The 27,500-nt window shown below is 35.7% G+C and overlaps 3 protein-coding genes across 23 annotated transcripts in view; 1 reads left to right on the top strand and 2 right to left on the bottom strand.

The window, feature by feature from the left end:
• Positions 1-3,244, bottom strand: part of LOC135102696 (insulin receptor substrate 1-B-like) — a 120,122-nt gene extending 116,878 nt beyond the window's left edge. For 3 of the 10 annotated variants that reach the window (XM_064008232.1, XM_064008178.1, XM_064008246.1), the window contains exons 1-3: positions 3,060-3,244; positions 800-1,168; positions 1-346 (exon numbers count right to left, since the gene is read on the bottom strand). The exon at positions 1-346 is cut by the window's left edge and continues 124 nt beyond it. The gene's annotated coding sequence lies outside the window, so the exon portion shown is untranslated. Of the gene's footprint in view, positions 347-799; positions 1,169-2,334; positions 2,590-2,658; positions 2,721-3,059 lie in introns of those variants that run through there. The other 7 variants (XM_064008265.1, XM_064008273.1, XM_064008189.1 and 4 more) reach the window with 6 other exon arrangements.
• A 2,639-nt stretch (positions 3,245-5,883) lies between these two features.
• LOC135102693 (uncharacterized) lies at positions 5,884-13,102 on the top strand. The gene is made up of 5 exons (XM_064008115.1): positions 5,884-6,150; positions 8,251-8,492; positions 9,110-9,362; positions 9,701-9,888; positions 12,730-13,102. Exons 1-5 carry the CDS (start codon positions 6,036-6,038, stop codon positions 12,943-12,945), a joined length of 1,014 nt encoding a protein of 337 aa, XP_063864185.1. The 5' UTR covers positions 5,884-6,035; the 3' UTR covers positions 12,946-13,102.
• The window catches only part of LOC135102657 (oocyte zinc finger protein XlCOF26-like), a 23,692-nt gene continuing 7,692 nt past the window's right edge, over positions 11,501-27,500 (bottom strand). For 8 of the 12 annotated variants that reach the window (XM_064008011.1, XM_064008050.1, XM_064008032.1 and 5 more), the window contains 7 exons: positions 27,324-27,436; positions 25,846-26,013; positions 24,562-24,821; positions 17,186-17,297; positions 14,535-14,637; positions 13,096-13,438; positions 11,501-12,880 (listed from right to left, as the gene is read on the bottom strand). In XM_064008011.1, the coding sequence (XP_063864081.1) occupies positions 13,151-13,438; positions 14,535-14,637; positions 17,186-17,297; positions 24,562-24,821; positions 25,846-26,013; positions 27,324-27,436 (1,044 nt within the window). In that variant the 3' untranslated portion in view covers positions 11,501-12,880; positions 13,096-13,150. Of the gene's footprint in view, positions 12,881-13,095; positions 13,439-14,534; positions 14,638-14,712; positions 15,097-17,185; positions 17,298-24,561; positions 24,822-25,845; positions 26,014-27,323; positions 27,437-27,500 lie in introns of those variants that run through there. The other 4 variants (XM_064008073.1, XM_064008090.1, XM_064008081.1 and 1 more) reach the window with 4 other exon arrangements.

Raw genomic sequence — 27,500 nt, 5'->3', positions numbered from 1 at the left:
AGCAGAGGTGGAGGAGGAGGTGCTGCCGCTTCAGCGTAGGCGTGTTGCGTCAATGCTCCGCTTGGTACAGACTCGGTACGCAAAACACAGATATTTTCAGTTTTTTTTTCTTTATTTACTTATTGATTAATTTATATATGCTTTTTTTTCAGATCACCAGGAATCAAGTGGAAGACTAGCAAATGACCTCCTTAAGCACTGTATTTGGCAAAGCAGTTTCCTTTGCTTTCTAGGTATTCGCTTGAGGAATTAAAGAGGCCCACGCAAAACCAACTAAACGTAATGACTTAGAAATTAATGATATGGTAACACTGCACAGGTACACATCCATATAAACCTTCTCTCCCTGCAGCGGATTAGTTTAAATATATATGTGTATATATGTATATATATATATATATATATATATATATATATATATATATATATATATATATATATATATATATATATATATATATGCTTGTATGTGTTTATTTATTTATATATATATATATATATATATATATATATATATATATATATATATATATGCTATTTAAAAACTTGTCAACCGGGATTTCAGCAGTTCACCGCAGGATCATATTTTTCTTTTATATCAAAATATTAAAAGTAGACATTTTCACAAACAACAACAACAATAACAACAATTACTGTTTATCTGTCTGGCAGGGATCACTTTCCACGTGGAATACCAAACTGAATCTCACACTAGCACACAATAAGCATTCGGTACCTTAATTTTCAACTCCTGCATTCATAATTTTCAACTGTTCATCTTCACAAACGTTTCGCCTACCTGTATCTTGGTCACCACACAGCAGCGCAGGCTTGAGGCGGCTTCCAGACAAGTAAATGCCCACACCACAGACTCTCAATCCACGCAAGGTGCAGGTGAAGTTAGCGATAAGCTGCAAGAAGCTGCAACTTTAGCTTCAGCTGCATCACAAGCTGCCGAGGTTCAGCTAAGCTACCACCTAAGTCACGGGCCCATTGTCTGTAGTAATGTATGGTTTCTTGGACAAAATTTTGGCTTACGTTTCATGTTATGGGCAATATTTTTTTTTCAGTCAATGCATGATGACAATTTCACTATTGTTCATCATTCTTAAGGCGGCGATTCACAAACCATTTCGAAGATATGAATTGCCATGGCTATTTTCACTTCCTGCAAAAAACAAATAAATAAATAAATAAATAAATAAATAAATGGATAGATAGATAAATAAATAAATAAATAAATAAATAAAATAACTGAAAAAACACACACACACACACAGTATATACATAATCGGGAGAATCAGGCACTTTGTTTACATACCTATCTCAAGATTCTAATTACTTATTAAAATGTTCTACTTCGCAAAGGATGAACACATGAAGCTCTGCACCATTCACAAGTCAACAAACCCCATTCATCATGCACTCCGTTACCAGACTCCACTACTGCACTCCGCTTCCAGTCTGTTACCCAACTGCAATATTGAAGCACCTCCATAGTACAGTTAAATGCACTAAACTTCAGTTCCACTGCCACTTCTTGTTAATATTTTAGTGGTGACAATTATTATCTTTTGTATACACTGACTGCACAACTGCAAGTAGATGAATAATTTTCAGAATTATTTTACATAAAAAAGAAAACAAAACAAAACATGCAACATTAGCTCAGGCGCATTTATTTACTTCATTTTTTTTTGGGGGGGGAGGGGGGGCGGGCGGATGGACGTGGTCACAGAATTCAGCTCTCTCTCTCTCTCTCTCTCTCTCTCTCTCTCTCTCTCTCTCTCTCTCTCTCTCTCTCCTCCAAGAAACCAACCCTAATACATTATTACTCGTAAAACGAGAACGCATCAAGAGCGGGTACACTGCTGAAGCTCTAGTATCAAAACACGACACAACATATTGGAAGCTCTTACTGAAAGCACAAAAGGCAAACGTATTTGGTTTCATTCACCCTGGCTTAAATAAACTGTTTCATGTTTCCGTATTGTTGAAAAAGAAAGGGAACTTCACTTTTCATTTCAAAATACATCGCCATTCACCCAGTCTTAGCCAATGCAGTGAATAACACATAAGAACACTTGTTAATGGTAGTATCGACTGCTGACTTTGACTACAGCTCTGTTGGCGATTCATACAAGTAGTTTTTTACTTACTTCAGCGGCAAGACACGGGGATAAAAAGGAATAACACTTCAATATTAACCAGTACACTGTACCGTGAACTTCCTATTAAAATATTCGCATGTATCACTCACACAAACGTTCATCCTTATTCACTGTTCATTTGAACTACACTTCAAACACAAAGTACGCAATAGTAAACACAAACGCTCCAGTCTGCGTTCCAGCGGGTGACACCACCACCTTGGCACACAAACACACTACTGGCACCGCTTGGGAGTGGAGCACACAGTCCCGTGTGGTAGTGGTGGTGGAGCAGGGACAGCAGGTGGTGGTGGCAGTGGTGGAAAAGTAGGGGCAGTAGTGGCCGGTACAGACACGCATTGCGCAACCCAGCAGGCGCCTCCCAGTCACAACACAGCCGTTTCCCCGCCGCCCAAACACGCCCGCCCTCATCACCACCACCACCACCACTCCCTCCTACTCCTCCTCCACCCCGCCTCGCCCTCACACACACTGTACACACACTTACATACACGCCCTACCACACAGCGCTGACGACTGGCCATGACCACCACGTTCAGGAGGAGTTATTTCAATGAGCGAACGATCTATTGGTCACTAATAAAGAAACTGTCAACCACTCGCCCACTATAGAGATACGTGGGTTTGATTATGAATGAGTTACCACTAAAAAGGGGTTTCCAATAATGGTGAATTTACTGTATTCCATGAAAGCATATCCACTGAGTCATTCATGCTCCCAGGGTGTACGCATTCACTTGAGTTGGTAGGCGTGGAACACTCGTAAAGGACTACTACGTCGCAATGTTTCCCGTTAGACGACCCCCTCCCAGCAGTAGCGGAGTGGGGGGACAGGGGGGGTCCCGCAGCACGCATACACACACCGCCACAAGTATTTCGCTTATTTACCTCAACTAGCACGAGCATCACCGTTGTTTTCTTGCACAAATCACTGCACTGCATGTTCGCATGTACTGTGGCACAACTATCAACTGGCAATAATCTCTCAATCTGGCCATTCCAGTGAAAAATTGGAGAACTGCGCCATGTAGCTCACTAGCCAGCCTCCATCTTAGCAGACAAGGTCACGTGGGGACGGTTGTAAACAAGTGGAACGCACGCGTCACGTGACGTCAGGTTCGGGCGCCACATTCAAACTGACGCTCGGCCACATCTGTGAACTAAAACTGTTCTTGGTGACTCAGATGAGCAATGTTGAGATAACTGAGTTATGTCCATCCATGTATGGAGAGCACGGCTCATGTGAGGGCTCCTTTCACACAACACTTTACACTATGTATTTATGAAGGCCGGTGTTCGTCTCAACTATCTTCTTAAATTATACTTATTACATTATTTACTTTCTGTAATTCATATTTCTAGCAATCACCCAGTTTATTTTCCATAGATACTGTTCTTCTAAACATCCTAACTGCATGTGTGTGTGTGTGTGTGTGTTTTCAGTATAACAACTGCCATATCAATAAAACGTTTATTATTATTACACACACACACACACACACACACACACACACACACACACACACCTCGTATTCACATAGAAGCTTATAGCATTACAGCTATAACGAAGGCAGTGACAGATGTCGGATGCGAGCTTTGTGACGTCAGTTGTTTTCGTGCTACAGACGTGTTGTTCGATAAAAACAGATAAGATGACCGCATGACACTAACAAGTCATCTGAACAAACACATACTTTGTGCACAAACTTATGTGAAGTTCTGCGCCGTGCACTTCATCGTTTTTTCTTTTTTTTTTATCGCCATCTACGCAACACGACAATGACAGCTGTCATCTCGATCCGTTAATTATGTTACGGTTGCCTTACGTGTTCCAAGTGACCATGCTATTGTCAGTCATCTCCTGTGTATGCGTGTGTGTGTGTGTGTGTGCACCTTCCTTGTGCGCATATTTGCTTATGGTAGCGGCGTTCTTGTTCTTGTAATTATCTTCATAACCTTAAATCATAATCACGGACGTTCTTGGGTCGTCCCTTGTTAGGGAGAAGCATTGAACTTGTACGTACGTAAATACATATCAACGGTGTCATTTAGTAAACTTGATTTTCTTTACACATCTGAATTACTTACTTCTTTACATTACTTAGAGATTAGATAAATGTATGGATGAGGATGATAGGTTGGTGTGGGTTTAACGAAGGGTCTTCCACGTGTAGGCCTCACGGCTCCTTACAACTTCCCTTGTTTCTTATCTTCTTACGTTTTCCACCCATGTCCTATAGTTAATATCTGTCAACACATCTTCTCCGTCCACTTATTCCAGTCCCTTATTCCTTCATAAACTCCAGCTTTCTTTCCTCACAATGCGTGCAGTTAGCCTCTCTGGTTCCTTTTCATTGAGTATCATAACTTTTTTTTTCAGTTATTCTTCATATCTTCCCCACTTAACTTTATTTGATTGATTGATTGATTAATTGACTGACTGATTTATCTATTCACTTATTTACTATTTTTGTAAGTAAAATGACCACATTATATTCTGGTCTCGAGTATTTTACATCAAAGACATACCTAACAACCTTTCTTTTTTTCAGATTTTCACTTGTTTTTTTCCATCCGCGTAGTTCAATAGCACCTTTATCAGTAATATAGTACAATATTGCTTTAGTGATCCATTTATGTGATTTCCTGGTGTGTGTGTGTGTGTGTGTGTCGTGCAGGCTATTAGATCTTCATCAGATGTCATGTTCCCGTGCCATGTCTTTGTAAGTCTTGATTGATGTACACCGTTTTCCGGCCAAAGCTCGACCTTGGGTGTGTTTTGATGTGTTAATGTTAGCCCTTATCGTCAGTTAGCTATGTTGTAAATACTTTATCTCATCAAAAGAGGAATAATATTTGAGCTGATAATAAAGTAACAATACAGGTGAGAGTCCCATTAGCTTCCATTCAGTTAGCAGATTGCATCTTGTATTGGAATACTTACCCGTCACAAAGACCACAGTATCTACGATGCCTTAACATCGAGAACAACTGTTTCCTCAGTCTAATCATACTGTGTAGAATGGTGAGGAATTTTTAATAGATTTTTTTTTCCTGCTAATTATGTCAAATAATAAAAAAGTAAATCGCGCTACTAGGTTTCAGCAGCTGGCACACTGCACCTGAAGCTTTGGAAGATGCATAGTAAGTGCCAGGTGTGGCTGTGGCAACCTTCAGGCGCTGCCAGCACGGCCGCTGATGGCACACCGCCTTGCATGGGATACCTTCCTCTTCTTGCCTTGCCCTGGATAGATACTTAGAAATTATTTATTTGAAAATATACTAACTTTAACTTGATCAGAAGTATCATGATGCCTTTCTTTCATACTGAAAAGTAAACAGTTCTGACGTGGTGTCCTTATAGGGAAGTGAGGTGAAGTAAAGAACGGTTAATCATTTATCTGAATATGAAAGAACTTACTACCTACTATTGAACAATCTTAATGGGGAATATGATAACTGCAAAGTTAAAATATTTTCATCGCCCCACAAAAAAAAAAAAGTCTACCAGAAAGTTTAGTATATATCTAAAAAATAGAAAATAAAATAATAATAATGATAATAATAATAATAATAATAATAATAATAATAATAATAATAATAATAATAATAATAATAATTGGACTATTTAAAAGGCTCGGGAAGAAAATTTTTCAGTGTTCTATATGATGTGTCATTTCCTGTATGTTATCTCGGCGGACGAGTGTCCTAATGCTTCTCAGTGTCTTTTACAGCAAGTGAGAGAACAACTGTATATGTTTAAGGACTAGAATTAATATTAGAATTCCATTTATATAACGATCCAGCAACTTTTCTCGTGACCAAACGCACACCCTCAGTATAAGAAACATTCCCAGCTTCTCGATGTCACTTTACTTTCCACAGTTAGAACGACAGAACCTTTATTACGGAATGGTGAGCACTTTCCACTGGTGGCTCTTCTCATGGACTCTGGTGTCTTTGGCCTCAGCGAAGCAAGGTATGTATCTTCCACAACATGTGACACACACACACACACACACACATGATAAGCATATAAAAAATTATATATATATATATATATATATATATATATATATATATATATATATATATATATATATATATATATATATATATATATATATATATATATATATATATATATACGTATATATATGTGTGTGTGTGTGTGTGTGTGTGTGTGTGTGTGTGTGTGTGTGTACAAATCCGCAGAAATAGCAAATTTTGATCTTTTCTTCCGTAGCATTATTATCCCGTTTATATATGGGATTGCTGTTTTTAATGAGTCTCCTCTTTCTAACCCTGCCCTCCGCCACTTCAAGGTCCAAGTTCTTCTTTCTGCCGTCTGCCATAATAACAAATTTTGATATATATATATATATATATATATATATATATATATATATATATATATATATATATATATATATATATATATATATATATATATATATATATATATATATATATATATATATATGAAGGCACTGGCGGCAATACATTTTGAATTTATTAATCATAGAGAAAATGTCACTTGCCTTTCAATGTTCTGCCTGTTTATGATATGCTCAATATCTTTCTGACTGATCCTGAACAAATAAGAACAACACACCACCAAATGCTCGCGAGCTGATTATTTTCGTGCCACATACGGTATTCAGGGAAAATATAGGAAATGGGTTGCATTGGCAGTGGTGCATAAAGACCACGGGGACAGTGGAGGAAGCACAGGGGACAGTGTGGAAAGGAGAATCAGCTATATGAAACGTGATGGAACAACAGAAGTGGGGTGAAAGGTCTTTGCTTAGCCTGGTGAAGAACTTTTCGATGCCAAACGTGGATTGTTTCTAGTAGCACGGTCGATGCTTCCTTGACGTCGAGGAATGGCTAGGACGGCTTCTCAGCATTTTGCTCTTGCAAGAACGTGAAGACGAGAAGGCCCTTGTTCACTCTCGATAGTGATGCAAGGCATTACAGGGACGACGGAAGAAATGGAATCTGCTTCGCGATTATCTGTAATAATGGAATGGCACAGAATAGGCTGTTCAACGTATGGGACGCAATGAGATAGCGAAGAGCGCCATTCGGAGACTGTGGGTGGCAAAGTGACATGTCAGGTCCACGAGAGAAGTCGTGGGTGCAACAGGTAAAGGAGAGCTCCCGCGAGTCAAGGTGGGATAAGTGGCGTCACCAATGGATCCTTGCCTGAAAACTCTTTCCGCCTTGCTATGTGGACCCCGAGGTCAAGGGATCTCATGGCAGGATGCATTTGTTCTTGGTGCATACAGGGGAATGCATGGGTACTTATTCAGAACTAAGCAAACCAAATAAGATTTACAGCAACGGTTCAAAACTGATAGCATTGTCCACAGGAAGAGAATTTTTTCAGAATAAAAGAGGCGGCGTAGCATATAAAACATATGTAAAGGGATAGGAAGTTTGTTAAGATAAGGCTAGTTAGAAGTTACGGAGGACGTTTACATGCTCTAGGAAAGAAAGAAAAATAATCCCCCAAACGTAATTTTACACGCTCTCGGACGGGAGGGGGATGCACTCCTGAATGGAAGGAGGATTGGCATCTCGAAAATTGAGTTTAGGAAATGTTATAAGATGGATGCATTTTGGGTAAGATGTGTTAGTCTATGAGAGACAATTATAATTTGCCTCTCGATTAATAATGGTATGTAAGTGTCCTATCTTCTGTATGTTCTTTTAGAGAACGTTATCCTAACTGAACTTATATCTGATGACTCCTTTGTATAATTATCTATCTTGAAACAAAATTACTGCAATTAGGTTAAAGAAAAATCTTCAAAGCCTTCGTCTTCAGCAGCTTTTCTTCGTCTTTTCTTTTGCCGAGCGAATATTCACTCCATTTTTTGTTTGTCTTTGCTTCATTTTTTGTTTGTCTTTGCTTAATTTCAAACGAATAATATTCTTTCTATGTGAAAGATTCTTCCGGCATATCTACCCAGGAACTAGTATCAACATAATCATTTTAATTTAAACCAAACAAATAATATACGTACATCAGAAACAGGTACTTCAGCAAAAATATAAATGTTTCTTTTTTCAGGATGTCTATCTAGTGGTTTGCTTGACAGAAGAAATTCTACTCCATCTTTCACTATCGGAAATGGCATCACTCTGAGGTTCAAACTTCGAAATTCAGTCAAGCGGCTTATTCTTCATGCAGCCCTAGAAGACGATAATGAACAAGAGTTGTATGAGCTGGGGATGATAGAAAACATGAAAGTTGTGTGGGGAGACATGGAGGTTACACTGAAGGATTCTAAAACTCACAACAATGTGTTTAAGGTAAGATGTCATTGATATTTGCATATTGGAGGCTGATATCTCTATTACCTATGTTTCAATAGTGACACAAGACTAGGGACTGAAATTTTTTTTTTTCAACAAAATAAGATTTCATAGCGTTTGCATATAAATCTTATAAATATTACATGTGCACTGGATACAGCACCAAAGAATCCCGTGAAGCGGCAAATTGCGAGTGAATGGGGTTAGTTATTTACAACATGACTGAGTCATAAGGGTATGACAGAGGCAGTGGACTCAAAAGGGTGAGCTCCAGTGAATGGGAGGGCAGCGTGCTTGAGTTTGTGAGAAAAAAGGATGAGGGGAGAATGAGATGGCATGGATAGAGATCACAGTTACAACCATTTCCTTGGGTGGGATGTTTAGAAACACCTATTAGATAATTATAGTACATTATATACATATGCATACATACTCGTACTTACATTCTGCTTATTTCACTGAACACTGCTTTATCATCATCAGATTTTTTTTTTCTTCAATAATTCAGAAACTATGTTCCTTGTGGACAAAATGACTATTTGCATGGAACCATAATTGTTCCATAAACAGATATTCACTTCTATTATTTCACTTATATTTTTGTTCTCTCACAGGTCCCTTGGCCCCCCATACTTATACCCCAAGCTTGGACAACGCTGTTTCTTCGTCTTCATTACCACCATTTTCTTCAATTAGCACTTGTTCCTCACGAAGCCATGGGAAAATCTCGCGGTTTTGTACACTCCCAGATCTTTGTAAAACCAACTGCCATCACTACCAACCTTGAGAGATTTGGTGTTACGAAACTCCGGTTGAAGCTTCTCACTTCCAATATATCCATAGAATATACTGTAAACTGTGGCCAAGGTATTCATGAATACATTAGTAAATTCTGTTACATTGTCATCAACTACTGACAAATTTAATAAACTTATTGTTAAATATATTTTCTTCATAAAAGTGTTAAAGTTTAAATACTTTTACTTATTTGTTTATTCAATTATATATATATATATATATATATATATATATATATATATATATATATATATATATATATATATATATATATATATATATATATATATATATATATATATATATATATATATATATATATATATATATATATATATATATATATATATATATATATATATATATATATATATATATATATATAATTTTTTTCTTTTCTTTTACAGAATCCCTAGCAACAACCTTTGCCTCAGAGTTTGGAATACTTTCAAATGAATCCTTCTGGCGCAATATGGCATGGATTTTTCTGGGGATCATGTTAGTTACTGTGGTGATTCTTATTTTAACATTAATCAAGATATATTATGACAGAAGAAAACAGAAGCCCAACAGCTTCATACTGGCAAGATTTCAGGTAAGATCACCTATCTATTTACACACACACACACACACAATATATATATATATATATATATATATATATATATATATATATATATATATATATATATATATATATATATATATATATATATATATATATATATATATATATATATATATATATATATATATATATATGTGTGTGTGTGTGTGTGTATGTGTGTGTGTGTGTGTGTGTATACATTTGTTTTCTTTTTTATTAATTAATATCTTCATTTATAATTTTGCATAATCTGCAAATAGACATGTGAAATGACATGGGTATATCTGTAATATATGCCCACTGAAAACATCACTGGCACCCTCACATATCCTTTGATATGCTTATTACTTGCCTCCACTGATTCTTCATCTCACTACTATTCTCATTTCTCTTCCTTTCATATACTCTTTTACCCATTATCTTATTGTTCCCTTCAGACCTGTGATGTTCTCTAACTTCTATAATACTTTTATATAGGACCTATTCAAAGGTGTTTTCCACCTCTCCATCCCATTCCTATGTTATATATTTTACTCTCTGCTCTAGTGTGCAACCCATGATGAAATTGCAAATGAGCTTGTGCACATTGTTACCAAAATTACTCCCATGGCACATTGACATCAATCAGTAGACTACTTAATGAGTATTACTGTTCAGCTCTACTGCACCTGTACTGCTGTCTGTTTGTGTGATACAGAACTATTCTCTGAAGTTTTGATACTTCATATGCATTCACCACTGCTCATCATTCAATCTATAATGCACAGCCACCCTTTGTCACACATCCTTCTTGCATCTAACACTCTTCATATTGTCCATCTATCCGATTTTGTGGTCTTGCCTTAGTATTACATTTCTTATGATTATTATTATCTACAATATTTTTCTTTAAATATATTTGCAAGCACAAACCACTGTAACACTGAACTCTCAGTCAGCAAACTCTTTCCCATTGTCAATTCTCCTCCACACTTCCTCATTTTTCACTCTATCCATGTCACTCCACAAATGTTACTCAGGCTCTTCCTATCCATCTTCTTTCCAGTTCCTGTTTCATGTTTCATTCCTATACATTTGCTACCATTGCACCCTTATCAGGTCTTCTCTAAATGCAAATATGTATAAAAAAAAAAAAAAATAAAAAATAAAATAAATAAATATATATATTATATATATATATATATATATATATATATATATATATATATATATATATATATATATATATATATATATATATATATATATATATATATATATATATTATATATATAAAACAAATATTACATCTGAAAAAAATAAATAAATAAATAAAATTATATATATATATATATATATATATATATATATATATATATATATATATATATATATATATATATATATATATATATATATATATATATATATATATATATTATATATATATATATATATATATATATATATATATATATATATATATATATATATATATATATATATATATATATATATATATATATATATATATGCAAGTGTAAGCATGCACACAAGCACACAAATATGTAAAACATAATAAAGAAAATTGAAGATGAATGTATAAAAAAAAATATCCAACAGGATTTAATATACTTTTAATTGCATGAAAATTCAAGTTATAGGTTATGTAAAAATTTAATCTTTTAGTTTTCTTCTTACTTTTGCAAAACTATTTAAAATATTTCTGAGCATTCTGGTTTTTGTTAAGTATCACTCTACCTGTATGAGAGAAGACCAGTAGTATGAGTTATGGAGGGAAAGAAACACAAGGACCTAATTTCAGCTACCTGTCCTTTTATAAAAAACCAGGAAGAAAAGATGTTTATAGTATTTCTGTCTATTGGTATACAAGGCTAAAATCTCCATTATTTCCTGGAGGGTGATTTAACTTTGATATGACACTGCCTTGTCTCAAAGTGACAAGGTTCCCAGTTCCCTCGTTCCCCTTCTTTTAAACACCTTTTATGAAGTGCAGAGAATAAAGTTGCATCTCAGGTTCCCTTTCTGACTGTTCTATTACTGCTGTAGTTGATGGTCACTATTCTTCTAAATCTATTAACAGTGGTGTTCCTCAGGGTTCTGTCCTGTCATCCACTCTCTTTAAGAAACTTATCCTTCAATTTTCAATTATTCTCTTGATATCTCTTTTGGGACTGGCACCTCAGTAGTCTCCCCCCCACTTTTCTTTTTGTTTCTTTCAGCCAGTGACCCTTATATAAAAAAAAAAAATAAATAAATAAATAAATAAAATAAAAAAATCTTGCAGTTTGGTAACAGCATATACAACCAAGCTTTAATGAAATCAACATTTAGGCAATATCATAAAATAAAGTGAAATTTACTACACATTTATAAACATCTACCTATACACCAGGACAGCAACCCCACACGGAATGGCCCAAACAAAGCACCATACTCATAATTCATTAAATGTTGTGTGGCAGGGTAAAAAATGCAGCTACTGTATTCCCTGCATGTTGTATGAGGTGGCTACAAGAGATGGAGCATGGGGGTTGGAACCCCCTTCTCTGTGTATCTTATGAACAAACAAAAACAAAGCAAATTCATAAACATACCATTCTGAAATTATAAATGTACATTGTACACCTTCCAGTTGTGTATTACTGAAACATAATATGAACTTGAAAATAATTGCATTTGTGTCATGAACATTAAGATAAATGTAACATTCCTGATATTAATACTGATACAGTGTTTTAAATGTTCATGAGTTTTGGAGCATTCTGAAATGGACACGGAAAATTTTCTATATATGAAATACACCACATTATTTTTTCTTCGTGACAGTCTGGTGGCAAGGAAAGTGCGTCTCCTGGTCCTGTAATGGTGTCATCCACTCGAGGTGGTAAGCAAAAGGAATCTGGAGGGATGGAAGATGAAAGTGGACTGCAGCCTCCCCGGGTTACTGTGGGTGTGGTGTCCTCTCGGGCCCCCTCACCTGGTCATGAAGTTGATGAAACCACCATGGATTATGTTAACAAGGCATTCTCATATGATAACTGATATCCCATTACTACCAATGAAGCATGATTTCTTAAAAAATTCTCAAATACATGCAGATAAAATTTGATCAAGTTTTAACTTGAAGTAAAATTCCTAAACATTATACAACAAAAACAAACAGTATGTAGTAAATAATTTTCTTCCTCTTACCATGCTACTCCCTTATGTGGAAGATGTCAGTCTGGTCTGTAACATGACTGCTAAATCATGAGATCTCATTTGATTCTGATATATCTCTGCTGCTTTCTTCACTTTGTGGATCCTGGGCAGCATCAATGTTTGTACTTGCATCAGTATTTTTTTCTGGAGTTGTTTCTAGTTGCACAGTCTGAGCCATGTCATCTTCTTTCACATCATCAGTGTAGCCAGAAAGAACATTAGCAAGATTATTTCGTAAGGAGCCTTTGTCCTTTCGAGGCTTGCGGGGTTTCTTAGATATATAGTTCCTCTTATAGGCTGGATCATGGGTAGCCATATGCTGGATCAATTTTTGCTGTGAAAAAAATTATAAAATAAATAAATTATATATATATATATATATATATATATATATATATATATATATATATATATATATATATATATATATATATATATATATATATATATATATATGGTAATTTCAGAGTTTCAAATTACAATATTATACAAGTACTTGAATAAAACAATAAAATCTGAAACTAGTCACAACATTTCTGTGCTTCGGACAACTTCAACTATTGGTTTACAGTACTGCTGGTTTTTGGTGTATTCAACATTGCACATTAAACTGGTAATGAGTCACATAAAGGGAGAAACCGTAATGTAACTGTAATTAAATTATATAGTAGAAGAAACATAAAAAAACTGTTGTCATCATGAAAATGGTCAATTTTTAATTTAGAATTCTTAGATAATACCACACTTACAAATATACAACACATTAATGGTGGTAGCCTAACACATGGCTTCAAGTGACTGCACTGTTGACAATATAGAATGACTACATCTAAAGGCATAAAATAATCAAAGTTAAATTTGATGAATGAAAGTTGATACAGAGAAAGAGGAAGGAGATAACAGGATAGATACTTTATGTGAGCCATTTCTGATCCCCTCTAAGGATGTGGACCCTGAGGCAGGCATATGGACTTTGTTTATAATGAAAATCGTTATATTGAAATTGTGAAGGTGTTCAAAAGTGTATGTAGCATTCTTAAAAAAGTTAAAAGGACCTGTCTTTACATGACAGACTGCAGCTTCTCTTTAGTGCTCAGGAGACATGAAAGGAAATGGATAGACATGGGAATGGTCAACAGCAGGCCTGTAGTGTCCCACCAATTACCAAAAATGTCTCCATGAGAGTATTTTAAATGTAGAAACAAGTGTGTGGCTGCCTGCTCCTCTCAGTTATTAATATAAGTTAACAAAAGCTAACTTATGTATGCATGTGCACGTATACATAAGAACATTTTTTTTCCAGATTATGATGATGATATTGATCATATTTTAATATCATGATTGGATGTTAATGCAGCAAAAATAGTTATTTTGTTGCTAATAATAATGATAAAGCATGAATTGTTTAGAAAATGTTAATTGACAATTACCTTTGTAGAAAGTCGTTTATCACAAGCACTACACCCATAAATCCTTAGCTGTTGGTGTTTATCCCTGATGTGACTCATGAGGTTGTTCAGGTGGAAGTAATGCCTGAAAAATGTATCTGTGTTCATTATAACTGAGAGAGAGAGAGAGAGAGAGAGAGAGAGAGAGAGAGAGAGAGAGAGAGAGAGAGAGAGAGAGAGAGAGAGAGAGAGAGAGAGAGAGAGAGAGAGAGAGAGAGAGAGAGAGAGAGAGAGAGAGCAAAGTATTAATTAAATTTGTGCACAAAGAAATAGTGGTCAGTTACATACAGCATATGACATAACATCTTTCTTATTTCAACCAGACTATTTATAAACAACCTGTCACAATAAAATGTGTATATACTTATGTAGATGGTCATGCTATGATAAATAATGTGCTTTCTAGCACCAACTTGGACTTCCCCCAAGACTTGTCTGTTATGTAATTCAGTACTGGAATGGAGTGGCTGAGCCAGATACAGATGACCTACAGTTAGGCAGGGCCCATGATGAAAAAGTAATTGCAGACATCCTTATGACAAAACTGAAAAATTAAGGAAACAGACATTGCTGAGGCAATCAGGCTACCCTAGGCAGGACATGTGTAAGGGAAGTGACCAGAAGCCACAATTACTGAAAGTCTGATTCTGGACGGAGGATATTGGTGTAAATGTACTTTGGGCCAGCTTTCACCTGGGACTGGAATGGCATGAAAATCTTCAAGGATAGGAAGAAGAAGGAAAGGAACCTCATCAAAGATCTGCGAGCACAGGCAAAAGAAAATAATGAGAAGGAAAGTGACTCAAGGATACACAAGTGGATAGTGGACTAAGGGAAAGGTGCAGTAATCAGAGGAGAGGTGGAAGAGGATGGCCAAGTGGGATGTAGGTAATTTTGGCCTAGATCCTTCAGGGGGCAAAATAACTAATTCTCCATGTGCAGAGCACTCTCTGTCTAAAGGCCAATTGCACAGGACCCTTAAGTGCCCTTATTTAAACATAGATAGATTGGGGAACAAGACAGCAAAACTGAGTAGCATAATTGAAAGAGAAGAGCCTGACTTTAACTTTTGTTATCATGGTTGTACTCTACACCATGATTCAAAACCAGTCTTTTCTATATCTGCAAACTGATTTAATCTATCTGAGACTACAATTATGTATGCATGACTGCTTTGTTGTATAGTAAGAGTATGATGAATGACGTGGCATATCTTTGATAGTTAAGGTTATTCTGATATTTTTTCCAGATAAGTGGATGGATGCAACTCTAAATAAGTACTGTACATGTTATACCTTAGCTCCTCTTTTCCATCATTCTTCATTCATCTTCTACATCATTCATCATACCATACAATATTATTACAATTCTTCCAAGTCTTTCATCCCCAATAAATTTCTATATAACCTTAGGTTAAAACATTACTATAAATAAGACTTTTTACAACTGACATTCCTCACATAGAGGAAATAATCTTCATTTTTCTAGAAACATTTTCTTGTAATATGACAAATTTAAACACATTCCTTATGTTAGCATGCAATGTCTGCCATTCTTGGTGAAAATTCAGCCTGAGGTCATATAAAAATATGTTAGAGATGAAGGACTTGAAGAGCTGGGGAAAGAGATTACATAATGGTGAATAATATTTGTGTGTGTGTGTGTGTGTGTGTGTGTGTGTGTGTGTGTGTGTGTGTGTGTGTGTGTGTGTGTGTGTGTGTGTGTGTGTGTGTGTGTGAAAAAAAAAAAAAAAAAAAAAAAAAAAAAAAAAAAAAAAAAAAAAAAAAATATATATATATATATATATATATATATATATATATATATATATATATATATATATATATATATATATATATATATATATATAAACAAAGTGTTAAAGCTAACCTATTCTTTTAATAGCTTTTAAAGCACAAATTTCTCTATTCCTTGCATCATATATCATGTCATGTTTAACATAATTAATATATGTAACACAAAGTAATAACAAAAGATGGTAAATATGTCAAAATAAGATATGTAAAATATGTAAAATATATAAATATAAATTAAGGTGATTTATGTTAATGATTTCTGTCTCACTGACTTATTTGATAGATACTGGCCAAAGAAGTTGACATTACTCAACTTGGCAGGCTAGCCACTCTTCCAGAGATGAGACCTATTACATTTAGTGCTGAACATTTACTGTATGGGGATAGACCAAGGAAGACACAGGATAAGGAACTGAGTATAAAACTAAAAGCAAAGAGAGAGAGAGAGAGAGAGAGAGAGAGAGAGAGAGAGAGAGAGAGAGAGAGAGAGAGAGAGAGAGAGAGAGAGAGAGAGAGAGAGAGAGAGAGAGAGAGAGAGAGAGAGAGAGAGAGAGAGAGAGAGAGAGAGAGAGAGAGAGAGAGAGAGAGAGAGAGAGAGAGAGAATGAAAAACAGTAACTAAGTAACAAAAACATATCTTTATAAATATGTAACCTGTTTTTCAAAATACTGATGATGATGATAATGATAAATAGTTTGCTTCCCAGGTTTTCAGTATTTTTAGTTTGACATATAATTCTCAAACAAGGTAACAGCATTATGATCATAATGCTGATGAGATAACCAAGCAAGTATGTGACATAGCTATATTAAATACCTGTTACAAGCTGGATACGTGCAGAAATATGCTTCTGCTTCAGGTTCATGAGTGAGTCGATGGCTTTTTAAGGATCGCAGCTGTTTGAAAGGTCTGCTGCAGATGTCACAAACTGTGGAAATTACTCTAGTTAACGTATGGATACTGTACTACAAGAATTTCGTATAAATCTGAATGCTATGTTATACATTTACAAACCATGGAAAGAAAAGTTCTAACCGTTGTAACCATCATTAGTGTAAATTTCAACATTATAACTGATGCCTTATCTCAAACCTCAAGTTGGCTGAATTTAGCCATTTCAATCTATCTGGCTGCTCCCATAAATAACATCTCTACTCCAAATTGATAACCATAGTATCAATAAGACAATAAAATATAATGAAACAATTAAAATCTACTATACATGAGTTAAAGAAAACAATGAACTATAACTCTTCTGCCAATCCCTAACAATCTAGTATTAAATTATCCTTTTGTAATGCATAAGAAATAATTTAATATTAGATTGCTTATACCTTTTAAATGAACCCTATAAAAAATGTCTATTTATCCATTTACCAAGCTGACATTTATGCAAGCAAATATAGCTGAGACAAAGTGCTCACAACCTACTGTGCACACAGACACACACACACACACACACACACACACACACACACACACACACACACACACACACACACACACACTACTAACATACATATATCTGGAAAAGAACAGAACAGAGGGGAATTGAGGTAAGTGTATATCAACTAAAGCAAAAACAGGATAATACAGATATGGAAACAGGATCATATGAGAGTAGCTTGTATCCCATATACTATCACAAAGTTAATAAATACATATACACGCATCCACCTGGGCCCACACACACCACTCCATGGATACACCTGCACATACACACATCTTCAAACATTCCCTGATGCTATACTGAAAAAAATTTCTGCCCCTGGTGTAAGATAACAGGAAACATTCTCACAGTTCACACTTGCATGTGGGGCCAGTTAAATGGTTCTTTTTGTACAAGTCAAACTTCAATTTAACCCAAACTGATATAAAATTATTAATTTAAAATGGCACCTAAAAGAAAGACCACAAATCAACTAAAAATTAATAATCTTTATTTTAAGTGAATTGAGGTTGGCATGCATTGTTTTTCCACCACAAGAACCTTTCCATTAGAAAAAAATTATAATTTAGTGTAAAATTGATTTAAAGTGAACTCTTGTGAACCATCACTTGTGTTAAATTGATGTTCTACTGTGTAACGACCATATAGCAGATCTGGTTTACCCCCTAGTACACTGTGGAAATCAAAGGGATATATGAATGAAAATGAAGTCACGATTTACTTAAAGTTCTCTCTTATACTACACTCCTGGTAAACCTTATCTCTACTTCTACTTAGTGTGGCCACTGCTAGAAATAGAGATTTACCTAAAGAGAAGTGGAAGTGGGCAAGTTGAGTCAAGCTTGAAAAAAAAAAAAGTATATATATATATATATATATATATATATATATATATATATATATATATATATATATATATATATATATATATATATATATATAATAAATAAAATAAATAAATTAATTAATTAATAAAAAATATATTAATGAAATAAAAATAAATAAATACATAAAAAAAATACTAAATAATGAAAATTTGTGTGTCCAGTCTTTAGAAACACCCTGTAGTATAGGAGTGAAAAGCATTTGTGGGAATGTGGTGATGTTGAGGATTTGTGGTCTTAACTCATCCTGGTATCTTTTATATATATAAATATATATATATATATATATATATATATATATATATATATATATATATATATATATATATATATATATATATATGTATATATATATGCTTAGGCCATGTGGCTAATTCTGATTGGTTAACATAATTCACATTTAATTAACATTATACAAATATAATAATCATAATAAGAATACTATATCACTCCTTTTGAATTAATTAAAGCATAAATTTGCCCAAACTGAAACAGTAACACAAATATTTACAAAAATATTACAAGGATAAATTACAGGAAGCAATGATCACTTTTATAGAGGAAAATCCCCACAATTTGGAACCATATGGAAATTTAAGCACTGCTTCAGGTGGTACAACCTCCCTATATGAGATTCTTCCAAGTTCATTCTGACTTCTTAGCTACCTTCCTCTGAAGCTGAGATGATCTTGTAGTGGCCTAACAAGAAGCTTTCAGAAGATCATCTCTTAACTCCTTGGATAGTTCATGATGAATTAATTTATTCATCTTCTGCATGCTCTTTTTCTTTCTGAGGAGTGTATCCACTGACTTTGCAACCACTTATCCATTAGTGATCAATGAAGTAATTTTTCCCTGAGCACAATGGGAATTGGGTGTGTTACTTTTATATCACTCACCTTGAAAGAAAACAGTTTTCAGGTTATTGTGCTATATTCTCTTTTCTTTTAATTTAACAAATAATTATTACTACAGTGTTTGTCCCAATTTCCTAACACTATTCAATACATAAAAACCCAGTCTTACACAGTGGCCAGGGCCATCTACTATGGAGTCTTACATACCCTCTTTAATATCTAATGAAGGAATAAGATCCAGCAGTGGAAAGAGGGATGGGTTTATCTGGAGGGGCCCATTGGCGTATGGACCCAGTTAGAGTATGGGACACTCCATAGGAAGTACCCTGCATCTGCTGTGGTCTAAGGATTAGTGTTGCAGGTTAGGAAATGGTCTCATTATAAAAGAGCAGGGCTTAACCAGTATATGATGTCAGGCCTTGCTATGGAAGTACATAGCCAGCTGTGCTAAGTCTAAGCTCCTTGGATGTAATAGGGTTGTTCATGAGACTATTCCTTTCCACCAAAGCCCAACAGGGCTAAAAGTTTGAATAATATATATATATATATATATATATATATATATATATATATATATATATATATATATATATATATATATATATATATATATATATATTTATTTTTTTTTTTATGTAGGAAGGACACTGCCCAAGGGCAACAAAATCCAATAAAAAAAAATGCCCACTGAAATGCCAGTTCCATAAAAGGGTCAAAGCAGTAGTCAAAAATTGATGAATAAGTGTCTTGAAACCTCCCTCTTGAAGGAATACAAGTCATAGGAAGGTGGAAATACAGAAGCAGGCAGGGAGTTCCAGAGTTTACCAGAGAAAGGGATGAATGAATGAGAATACTGGTTAACTCTTGCGTTAGAGAAGTGGACAGAATAGGGGTGAGAGAAAGAAGAAAGTCTTGTGCAGCGAGGCCGTGGGAGGAGGGAAGGCATGCAGTTAACAAGATCAGAAGAGCAGTTAGCATGAAAATAGCAGTAGAAGACAGCTAGAGATGCAACATGGCGGCAGTGAGAGAAAGGCTGAAGACAGTCAGTTAGAGGAGAGGAGTTGATGAACGAAAGGCTTTTGATTCCACCCTGTCTAGAAGAGCAGTATGAGTGAACCCCCCTAGACATGTGAAGCATACTCCATACATGGACGGATAAAGCCCTTGTACAGAGTTAGCAGCTGGGGGGGGTGAGAAAAACTGGCGGAGATGTCTCAGAACATTTAACTTCATAGAAGCTGTTTTAGCTAGAGATGAGATGTGAAGTTTCCAGTTCAGATTATAAGTAAAGGACAGACCGAGGATGTTCAGTGTAGAAGAGGGGGACAGTTGAGTGTCATTGAAGAAGAGGGGATAGTTTCCTGGAAGGTTGTGTCAAGTTGATAGATGGAGGAATTGAGTTTTTGAGGCATTGAACAATACCAAGTTTGCTCTGCCCCAATCAGAAATTTCAGAAAGATGAGAAGTCAAGCGTTCTGTGGCTTCCCTGCATGAAATGTTTACCTCCTGAAGGGTTGGACGTCTATGAAAAGACGTGGAAAAGTGCAGGGTGGTATCATCAGTGTAGGAGTGGATAGGACAAGAAGTCTGGTTTAAAAGATCATTAATGAATAATAAGAAGAGAGTGGGTGACAGGACAGAACCCTGAGGAATACCACTGTTAGCAGATTTAGGAGAAGAGCAGTGACTGTCTACCACAGCAGCAATAGAACAGTCAGAAAGGAAACTTGTGATGAAGTTACAGAGAGAAGGATAGAAGTCGTAGGAGGGTAGTTTGGAAATCAAAGCTTTGTGCCAGACTCTATCAAAAGCTTTTGATATGTCCAAGGCAACAGCAAAAGTTTCACCAAAATCTCTAAAAGAGGATGACCAAGACTCAGGAAGGAAAGCCAGAAGATCACCAGTAGAGCGGCCTTGACGGAACCCATACTGGCGATCAGATAGAAGGTTGTGAAGTGATACATGTTTAAGAATCTTCCTGTTGAGAATAGATTCAAAAACTTTAGATAGGCAGGAAATTACAGCAATAAGACAGTAGTTTGAGGGATTAGAACGGTCACCCTTTTTAGGAACAGGTTGAATGTAGGCAAACTTCCAGCAAGAAGGAAAGGTAGATGTTGACAGACAGAGCTGAAAGAGTTTGACTAGGCAAGGTGCAAGCACGGAGGCACAGTTTCGGAGAACAATAGGAGGGACCCCATTAGGTCCATAAGCCTTCTGAGGATATAGGCCAGCGAGGGCATGGAAAACATCATTGCGAAGAATATTAATAGGTGGCATGAAGTAGTCAGAGGGTGGAGGAGAGGGAGGAACAAGCCTAGAATCATCCAAGGTCGAGTTTTTAGCAAAGGTTTGAGTGAAGAGTTCAACTTTAGGAATAGATGTGATAGCAGTGGTGCCATCTGGCTGAAATAGAGGAGGGAAAGAAGAAGCAAAGTTATTGGAGATATTTTTGGCTAGATGACAGAAGTCACGAGGGGAGTTAGATCTTGAAAGGTTTTGACATTTTCTGTTAATGACGGAGTTTCTGGCTAGTTGAAGAACATACTTGGCATGGTTCAGGGCAGAAGTATAAAGTGCATGAGATTCTGGTGATGGAAGGCTTAAGCACCTTTTGTGGGCCACCTCTCTATCATGTATAGCACGAGAACAAGTAGTGTTAAACCAAGGTTTACAAGGTTTAGGACGAGAAAATGAGTGAGGAATGTACGCCTCCATGCCAGACACTATCACCTCTGTTATGCGCTCAGCACACAAAGATGGGTCTCTAACACGGAAGCAGTAGTCATTCCAAGGAAAATCAGCAAAATACTTCCTTGGGTCCCCCAACTAGCTGAGGCAAAACGCCAGAGGCACCTTCGCTTAGGGGAATCCTGTGGAGGGATTGGAGTGATAGGACAAGATACAGATATGAGATTGTGATCGGAGGAGCCCAACGGAGAAGAAAGGGTGACAGCATAAGCAGAAGGATTAGAGGTCAGGAAAAGGTCAAGAATGTTGGGCGCATCTCCAAGACGGTCAGGAATGTGAGTAGGGTGTTGCACCAATTGCTCTAGGTCGTGGAGGATAGCAAAGTTGGAGGCTAGTTCACCAGGATGGTCAGTGAAGGGAGAGGAAAGCCAAAGCTGGTGGTGAACATTGAAGTCCCCAAGAATGGAGATCTCTATAAAAGGGAAGAGGGTCAGAATGTGCTCCACTTTGGACATTAACCCGTAAACTGCGCCAGACATCTTAAGATGCTGTTCGACCAACTGCGCGAGACATCTTAAGATGACAGGTTTTCTAAGCTGCATTTCAAAAGTTCCCGCACAGCCACCGTAAAATCCAATGAACATCATTTGGCAACATCATCTCTCTTTCGCTCCATATAGGCATTATTGTCTCAGTCAGCCTTAGGCAGTCATGGAAGACGGTAATTCATTATTATCTTCCGATGCTGGCCAGCCTTCTGGCTCCCACATTCATGGCCATGGGGGAGGCAGATATCGTAAAAATAAGAAGATAGTAAAAAGAAAGCTTGGACTAGGCCCTGATGATGTAGATTATTTACAGCAATCAACTTCTGGTGCTGTGAGAAAGCCCAAGAAATCCCGTAAACACACTCCTGCCTCTCAAGGTCAGGAGCACGCTGCCGCTGCCTCATTGCCAGGCAAAGCCCGTAATATGCCATTGACACCATCAAAATTTTTACCATTGATAGAAGATTCTGAGGAATCACTCTCAACACTTTCTGATGATTCACACTGGCAGAAAGAACAGGAAAATTATCTCTTTGACACCTTCCCGGCTCCCCTGTCGCTGGCCCCCAGCCACTTCCCAAAGAACTTCAGCCATCCATCACTGCCACACAATATTTTTTTTTTCATTTTTTATTTCACATTTCAGTGCTCTACTTGTCTCCTTTGAGTTTCAAAAGATCAAAGATAGTTTTCAAGCAAGTTGATTTTTTGCCATTTTTTGCGCACCCTGCAGCTATCCTGAAATCATAATTGCGCAGTTTAAGGGTTAAGTAGTCAAAGAATTTCTTATAGTCAGAGGAGTTAGGTGAAAGTTATACAGGACAGATAAATTTAGTTTGAGAGTGACTCTGTAGTCGTAGTCAGATGGTGGAAAACTTGGAAGATTCAAGAACGTGGGCACGAATCAAGAACGTGGGCAGGTTAATTCATTGCACACATAAACGCAACATCCAGCTTTGGATTGAAAATGAGGATAGAGAAAGTAGGTGGGAACAGAAAAGGGGCTACTGTCAGTTGCCTCAGACACCTGAGTTTCAGTGAGGAAAAGAAGATGAGGTTTAGAAGAGGAGAGGTGGTGTTCTACAGATTGAAAATTAGATCTTAGACCATGAATGTTGCAGAAGTTAATGAAGAAAAAGTTGAGTGGGGTGTCAAGAAACTCAGGGTCATCGACAGAAAGGCAGTCTGACCTGGGAACATTTATGGTCCCCTCCCCAGATGGGGACTCCGAGGCTGGTGTAGGAGTCGCCATGATGATTTTAAAATTTTTGAGTGAAAGGTGTGTGTGTTATTAGGTGCTAGTAGTTTTGTGTGGAGGAAGAGAGTTGTCTTTAGAGGCCAGGCTGTGACTGCCCCCTTGTGTTGTGAGACACAAAGGGAGTGTATGGTGCTTTGTCTCAGACACCCTGTGTGGGACTGCCAGCCTAGTATAGAGATAGATAGATTATTAAAATTCAAGGCACTGATAGATATAATTCTTTTTTAAAGATTTTTGAAATGGTTATATTTATTCCCAAATCTGTGATATGATACTGTGCATGTGTGTCACTAGCCACTGCAGTTCTTAAAAAAAAGTATGTAGAAAGAAAAAAATAATACCTCCTCTTAAAAAAAAAAAATAAATAAAAAAATAAATAAAAATAAAAAAAAATTAAAAAAATAATAGTAATAAATGAATAAAAAAATAATAAAAAATAATAATAAAAAAATGAATAAATAATAAAAAAAGAATAAATAAAAGAGAAATCAACAATAGACTCACCTAAACTTTTTCTTTCATAAGTACTCAAACCAAAATGGAATGAGTGTTTTTGTTTCTTTTGTTTCATAGGTTGTCTTCTTTTTCTTTCATTACCTTTGGGATGGGCAGTTGGGATGTGTTGCTGCAGATCTTTATATACATCAAATTTTTGTTGACAGGATTCTTCAGGACATACATATCGATTTTTCTGATGTGTCAGTTTGTGACGTTTCAGCGCGCTCAGGGTCAAGAACCTCATTTCACATTCTGGATAATCACATCTAAAGGAGGAAAATTAAGAGATGATCAGAAAGTGTTACACAGTTATAAATATGATGTCCATTCATATTGCTAAATATGAAAAGATGCAGTGCTTTCAATAAAACTTCAAAATAAGACATACAGTTTCATGCTTACTAAAGTAATACAATTGGATTATTTACCACAATCAGTTTTTTGCCGTCACTTCAATATCCCAAAGCTAGATCTTATTGCATAGTGGTGAGTAACAGACAGTTAATATAGTCTGGGCATGATGAAAGGATGACAATGATGAAGCTAGAAGTGAAGAGTTAGCAATATGAATGTAGAATGTAGATGGTGAAATTTTTAAAGAGAAACCCAAGAAAATTAAAGGTAAACTGGTCCAGAAGGACTTCAGTGATATAGGACCATGGAGAAAGTCCAAGTACTCCCTTCTTAGTTGTTCAAATGCTTAGCCTTAACTAACATTTCTTTCACACTATCCTTTCATCTTTTGAGTGGCCTTCCTCACACATCAATACCTTCAACTTAGTTCATATACCCTCTTTATAAACTCTTTGCTCTTCATCCTCTCAATACAGCCACACTATACCTGTTACTAGTTGTTCACAGTTCTCCTTGTGGAAAAGAAATATATGACATACAGCATAATCTTGCATCTCACATCTAACTGATGTAAAAATATCTAAGTGACATCCACCTCACCATGCCAGCTATTCTAAATGGTACCCAGATTACCATGATAAAGAATCTACAGTGCAACGTACAACTTCCAGACCTATGAGATCAAATTCTAAACCAGAGAAACAACAGTTGCTGGATTACATAATCTTGAAAAAAATAAAATAAATAAATATATAAAAAATAATAAAATAAATAAATAAATAAATAAATAAAAATAAACAAATAAATAATAGTAAATAAATAAATAAATAATCAAATGAATAAATAAATAAATAATTAAATGAATAAATAAATAAAATAAAATAAAATAAAATAAAATAATAAATAAATAAACAGATAAATGTAAATGAGACTTACGAAATTGGCTTGATTCCAGTGTGTGTGTAAGTGTGCTTCAGTAGCTGCTGCTGTTTTACAAATGACTGTCCACATTCATTGCAATTATATCTTTTCTTTTCATGGAATCTATGCACATGCTTCCTCAGACAGTAAATGTTACTGAATGTCTTGTCACACATTGCACACCTGGAAAGAAAGTAATACAAGATTTGCTTCATGGCATCTACAAAAGAGTAAATTGTTATATTTTTTTCATTTACACCCACACACCTATAAAAAAAAAAAAAATAGTAATAAATAAATAAAATAAAATAAAATAAAATAAAATAAAATAAAATAAAATAAAACAAAATAAAAAAAATAATGATTGTTCAAAAGTTACAGCAAGAAGAATGCATCTTGACTCCATTGGGATGAAACTTTTATGTTGGAAATAGGGGCTAAGCAATTATGAGTCATAGCATTCAATCATTTCTCACACAGCAGAACATGAACAAACCATGAATACAATTAACTTATAGAGGAAACCCATCAAGTTCTTAAAGAGACAATCCGGGAAGAGCAGAATGTCATTTATGGGAGATTTTCATTAAAACTGACTTAGTTAAAAAGACTTAAAAAGAGAAAAGACAGAGGCACCAAGTTATTAGAGCTTAGAATGGTCAGCATGTTGATTCAGCACATCAGAGAAAACAAAAATTCAGAGATGAGTGTTCTGTGTTGTATTGCCTTTAACAATGTACAGGGAATACAGTGGCAGAATCCTTTTAATTCTGTTATATAATGTGGGGCCAGGACATCCCTTATCATCTAATTTTTAGTATAAACAAAAAAGAAATGGTAAAACTTTAATCCATTGTAGGTTTGGATTCAACATTGTTTACTCTTTGAGAAAGACTTACTACTACACTAACAAAGTTACAATTCGCTGCTACAGTCAGTCCATCTAGTTATATACCATGCCAATGATCCCACACAGGGTGGCCCAAACAAACCACCACACATACACACATCATTCATTCTCTTAGCCTTGTTAGTCTGGTGGAAAGGGACAGTCTCATTGACCACCCTACTACACCCTGAAAAGACAAAGCAAAACACTACAGTCAGTGCCACACAAAATTGTTGAGTGTGCCTGAAGAGTAAGGCATCTTTATGATGGTCCAAGATGATGCCATGTTTTTGCTACACTACTATAGTTTTAGCACATTTGTCATCTGAATGGGTGTGTCATTTTTCATTTTGATATTTCTGTTCAAATGGATAAATTATATTTGCTTTAACAAAATAATTTTTGTAAGGAAAAGAAAAAAATACAGTACCACCTATAAACAAAAGTGGTAGTCATGAGGCCACACTGAAGTACAAGTCTCCTCGGCCTGTGTTATTAATAGCAGAGTAAGACAGTATGGATTCATGAAAGGATAATCACATGTTACTAAATATCCTTCAAGAGCAACACAATGAAAGCACATCTATCAGCTAAAAACTCTTACTTGAGCTTTTCTTCTGTATTTTTGTCTCGATGTACAGTTTCCAAGTGTCTTTTGAGGTGCTGCTGACGAGTATACGACCTTGAGCAGTTCTTATCAGGACACACATAAGGGCGCTGCAAATTTACAAAACAATAAATGTATAGAATCAAATAGTAGGTACCTACATTATACTTATTT

Source organism: Scylla paramamosain, chromosome 1 (assembly GCF_035594125.1).
Source record: "Scylla paramamosain isolate STU-SP2022 chromosome 1, ASM3559412v1, whole genome shotgun sequence".
NCBI classification, from domain to species: Eukaryota; Metazoa; Arthropoda; class Malacostraca; order Decapoda; family Portunidae; genus Scylla; species Scylla paramamosain.
The sequence above is the reverse complement of the archived record's forward strand: the minus strand, read 5'-3'. Positions and strand labels throughout refer to the sequence as shown.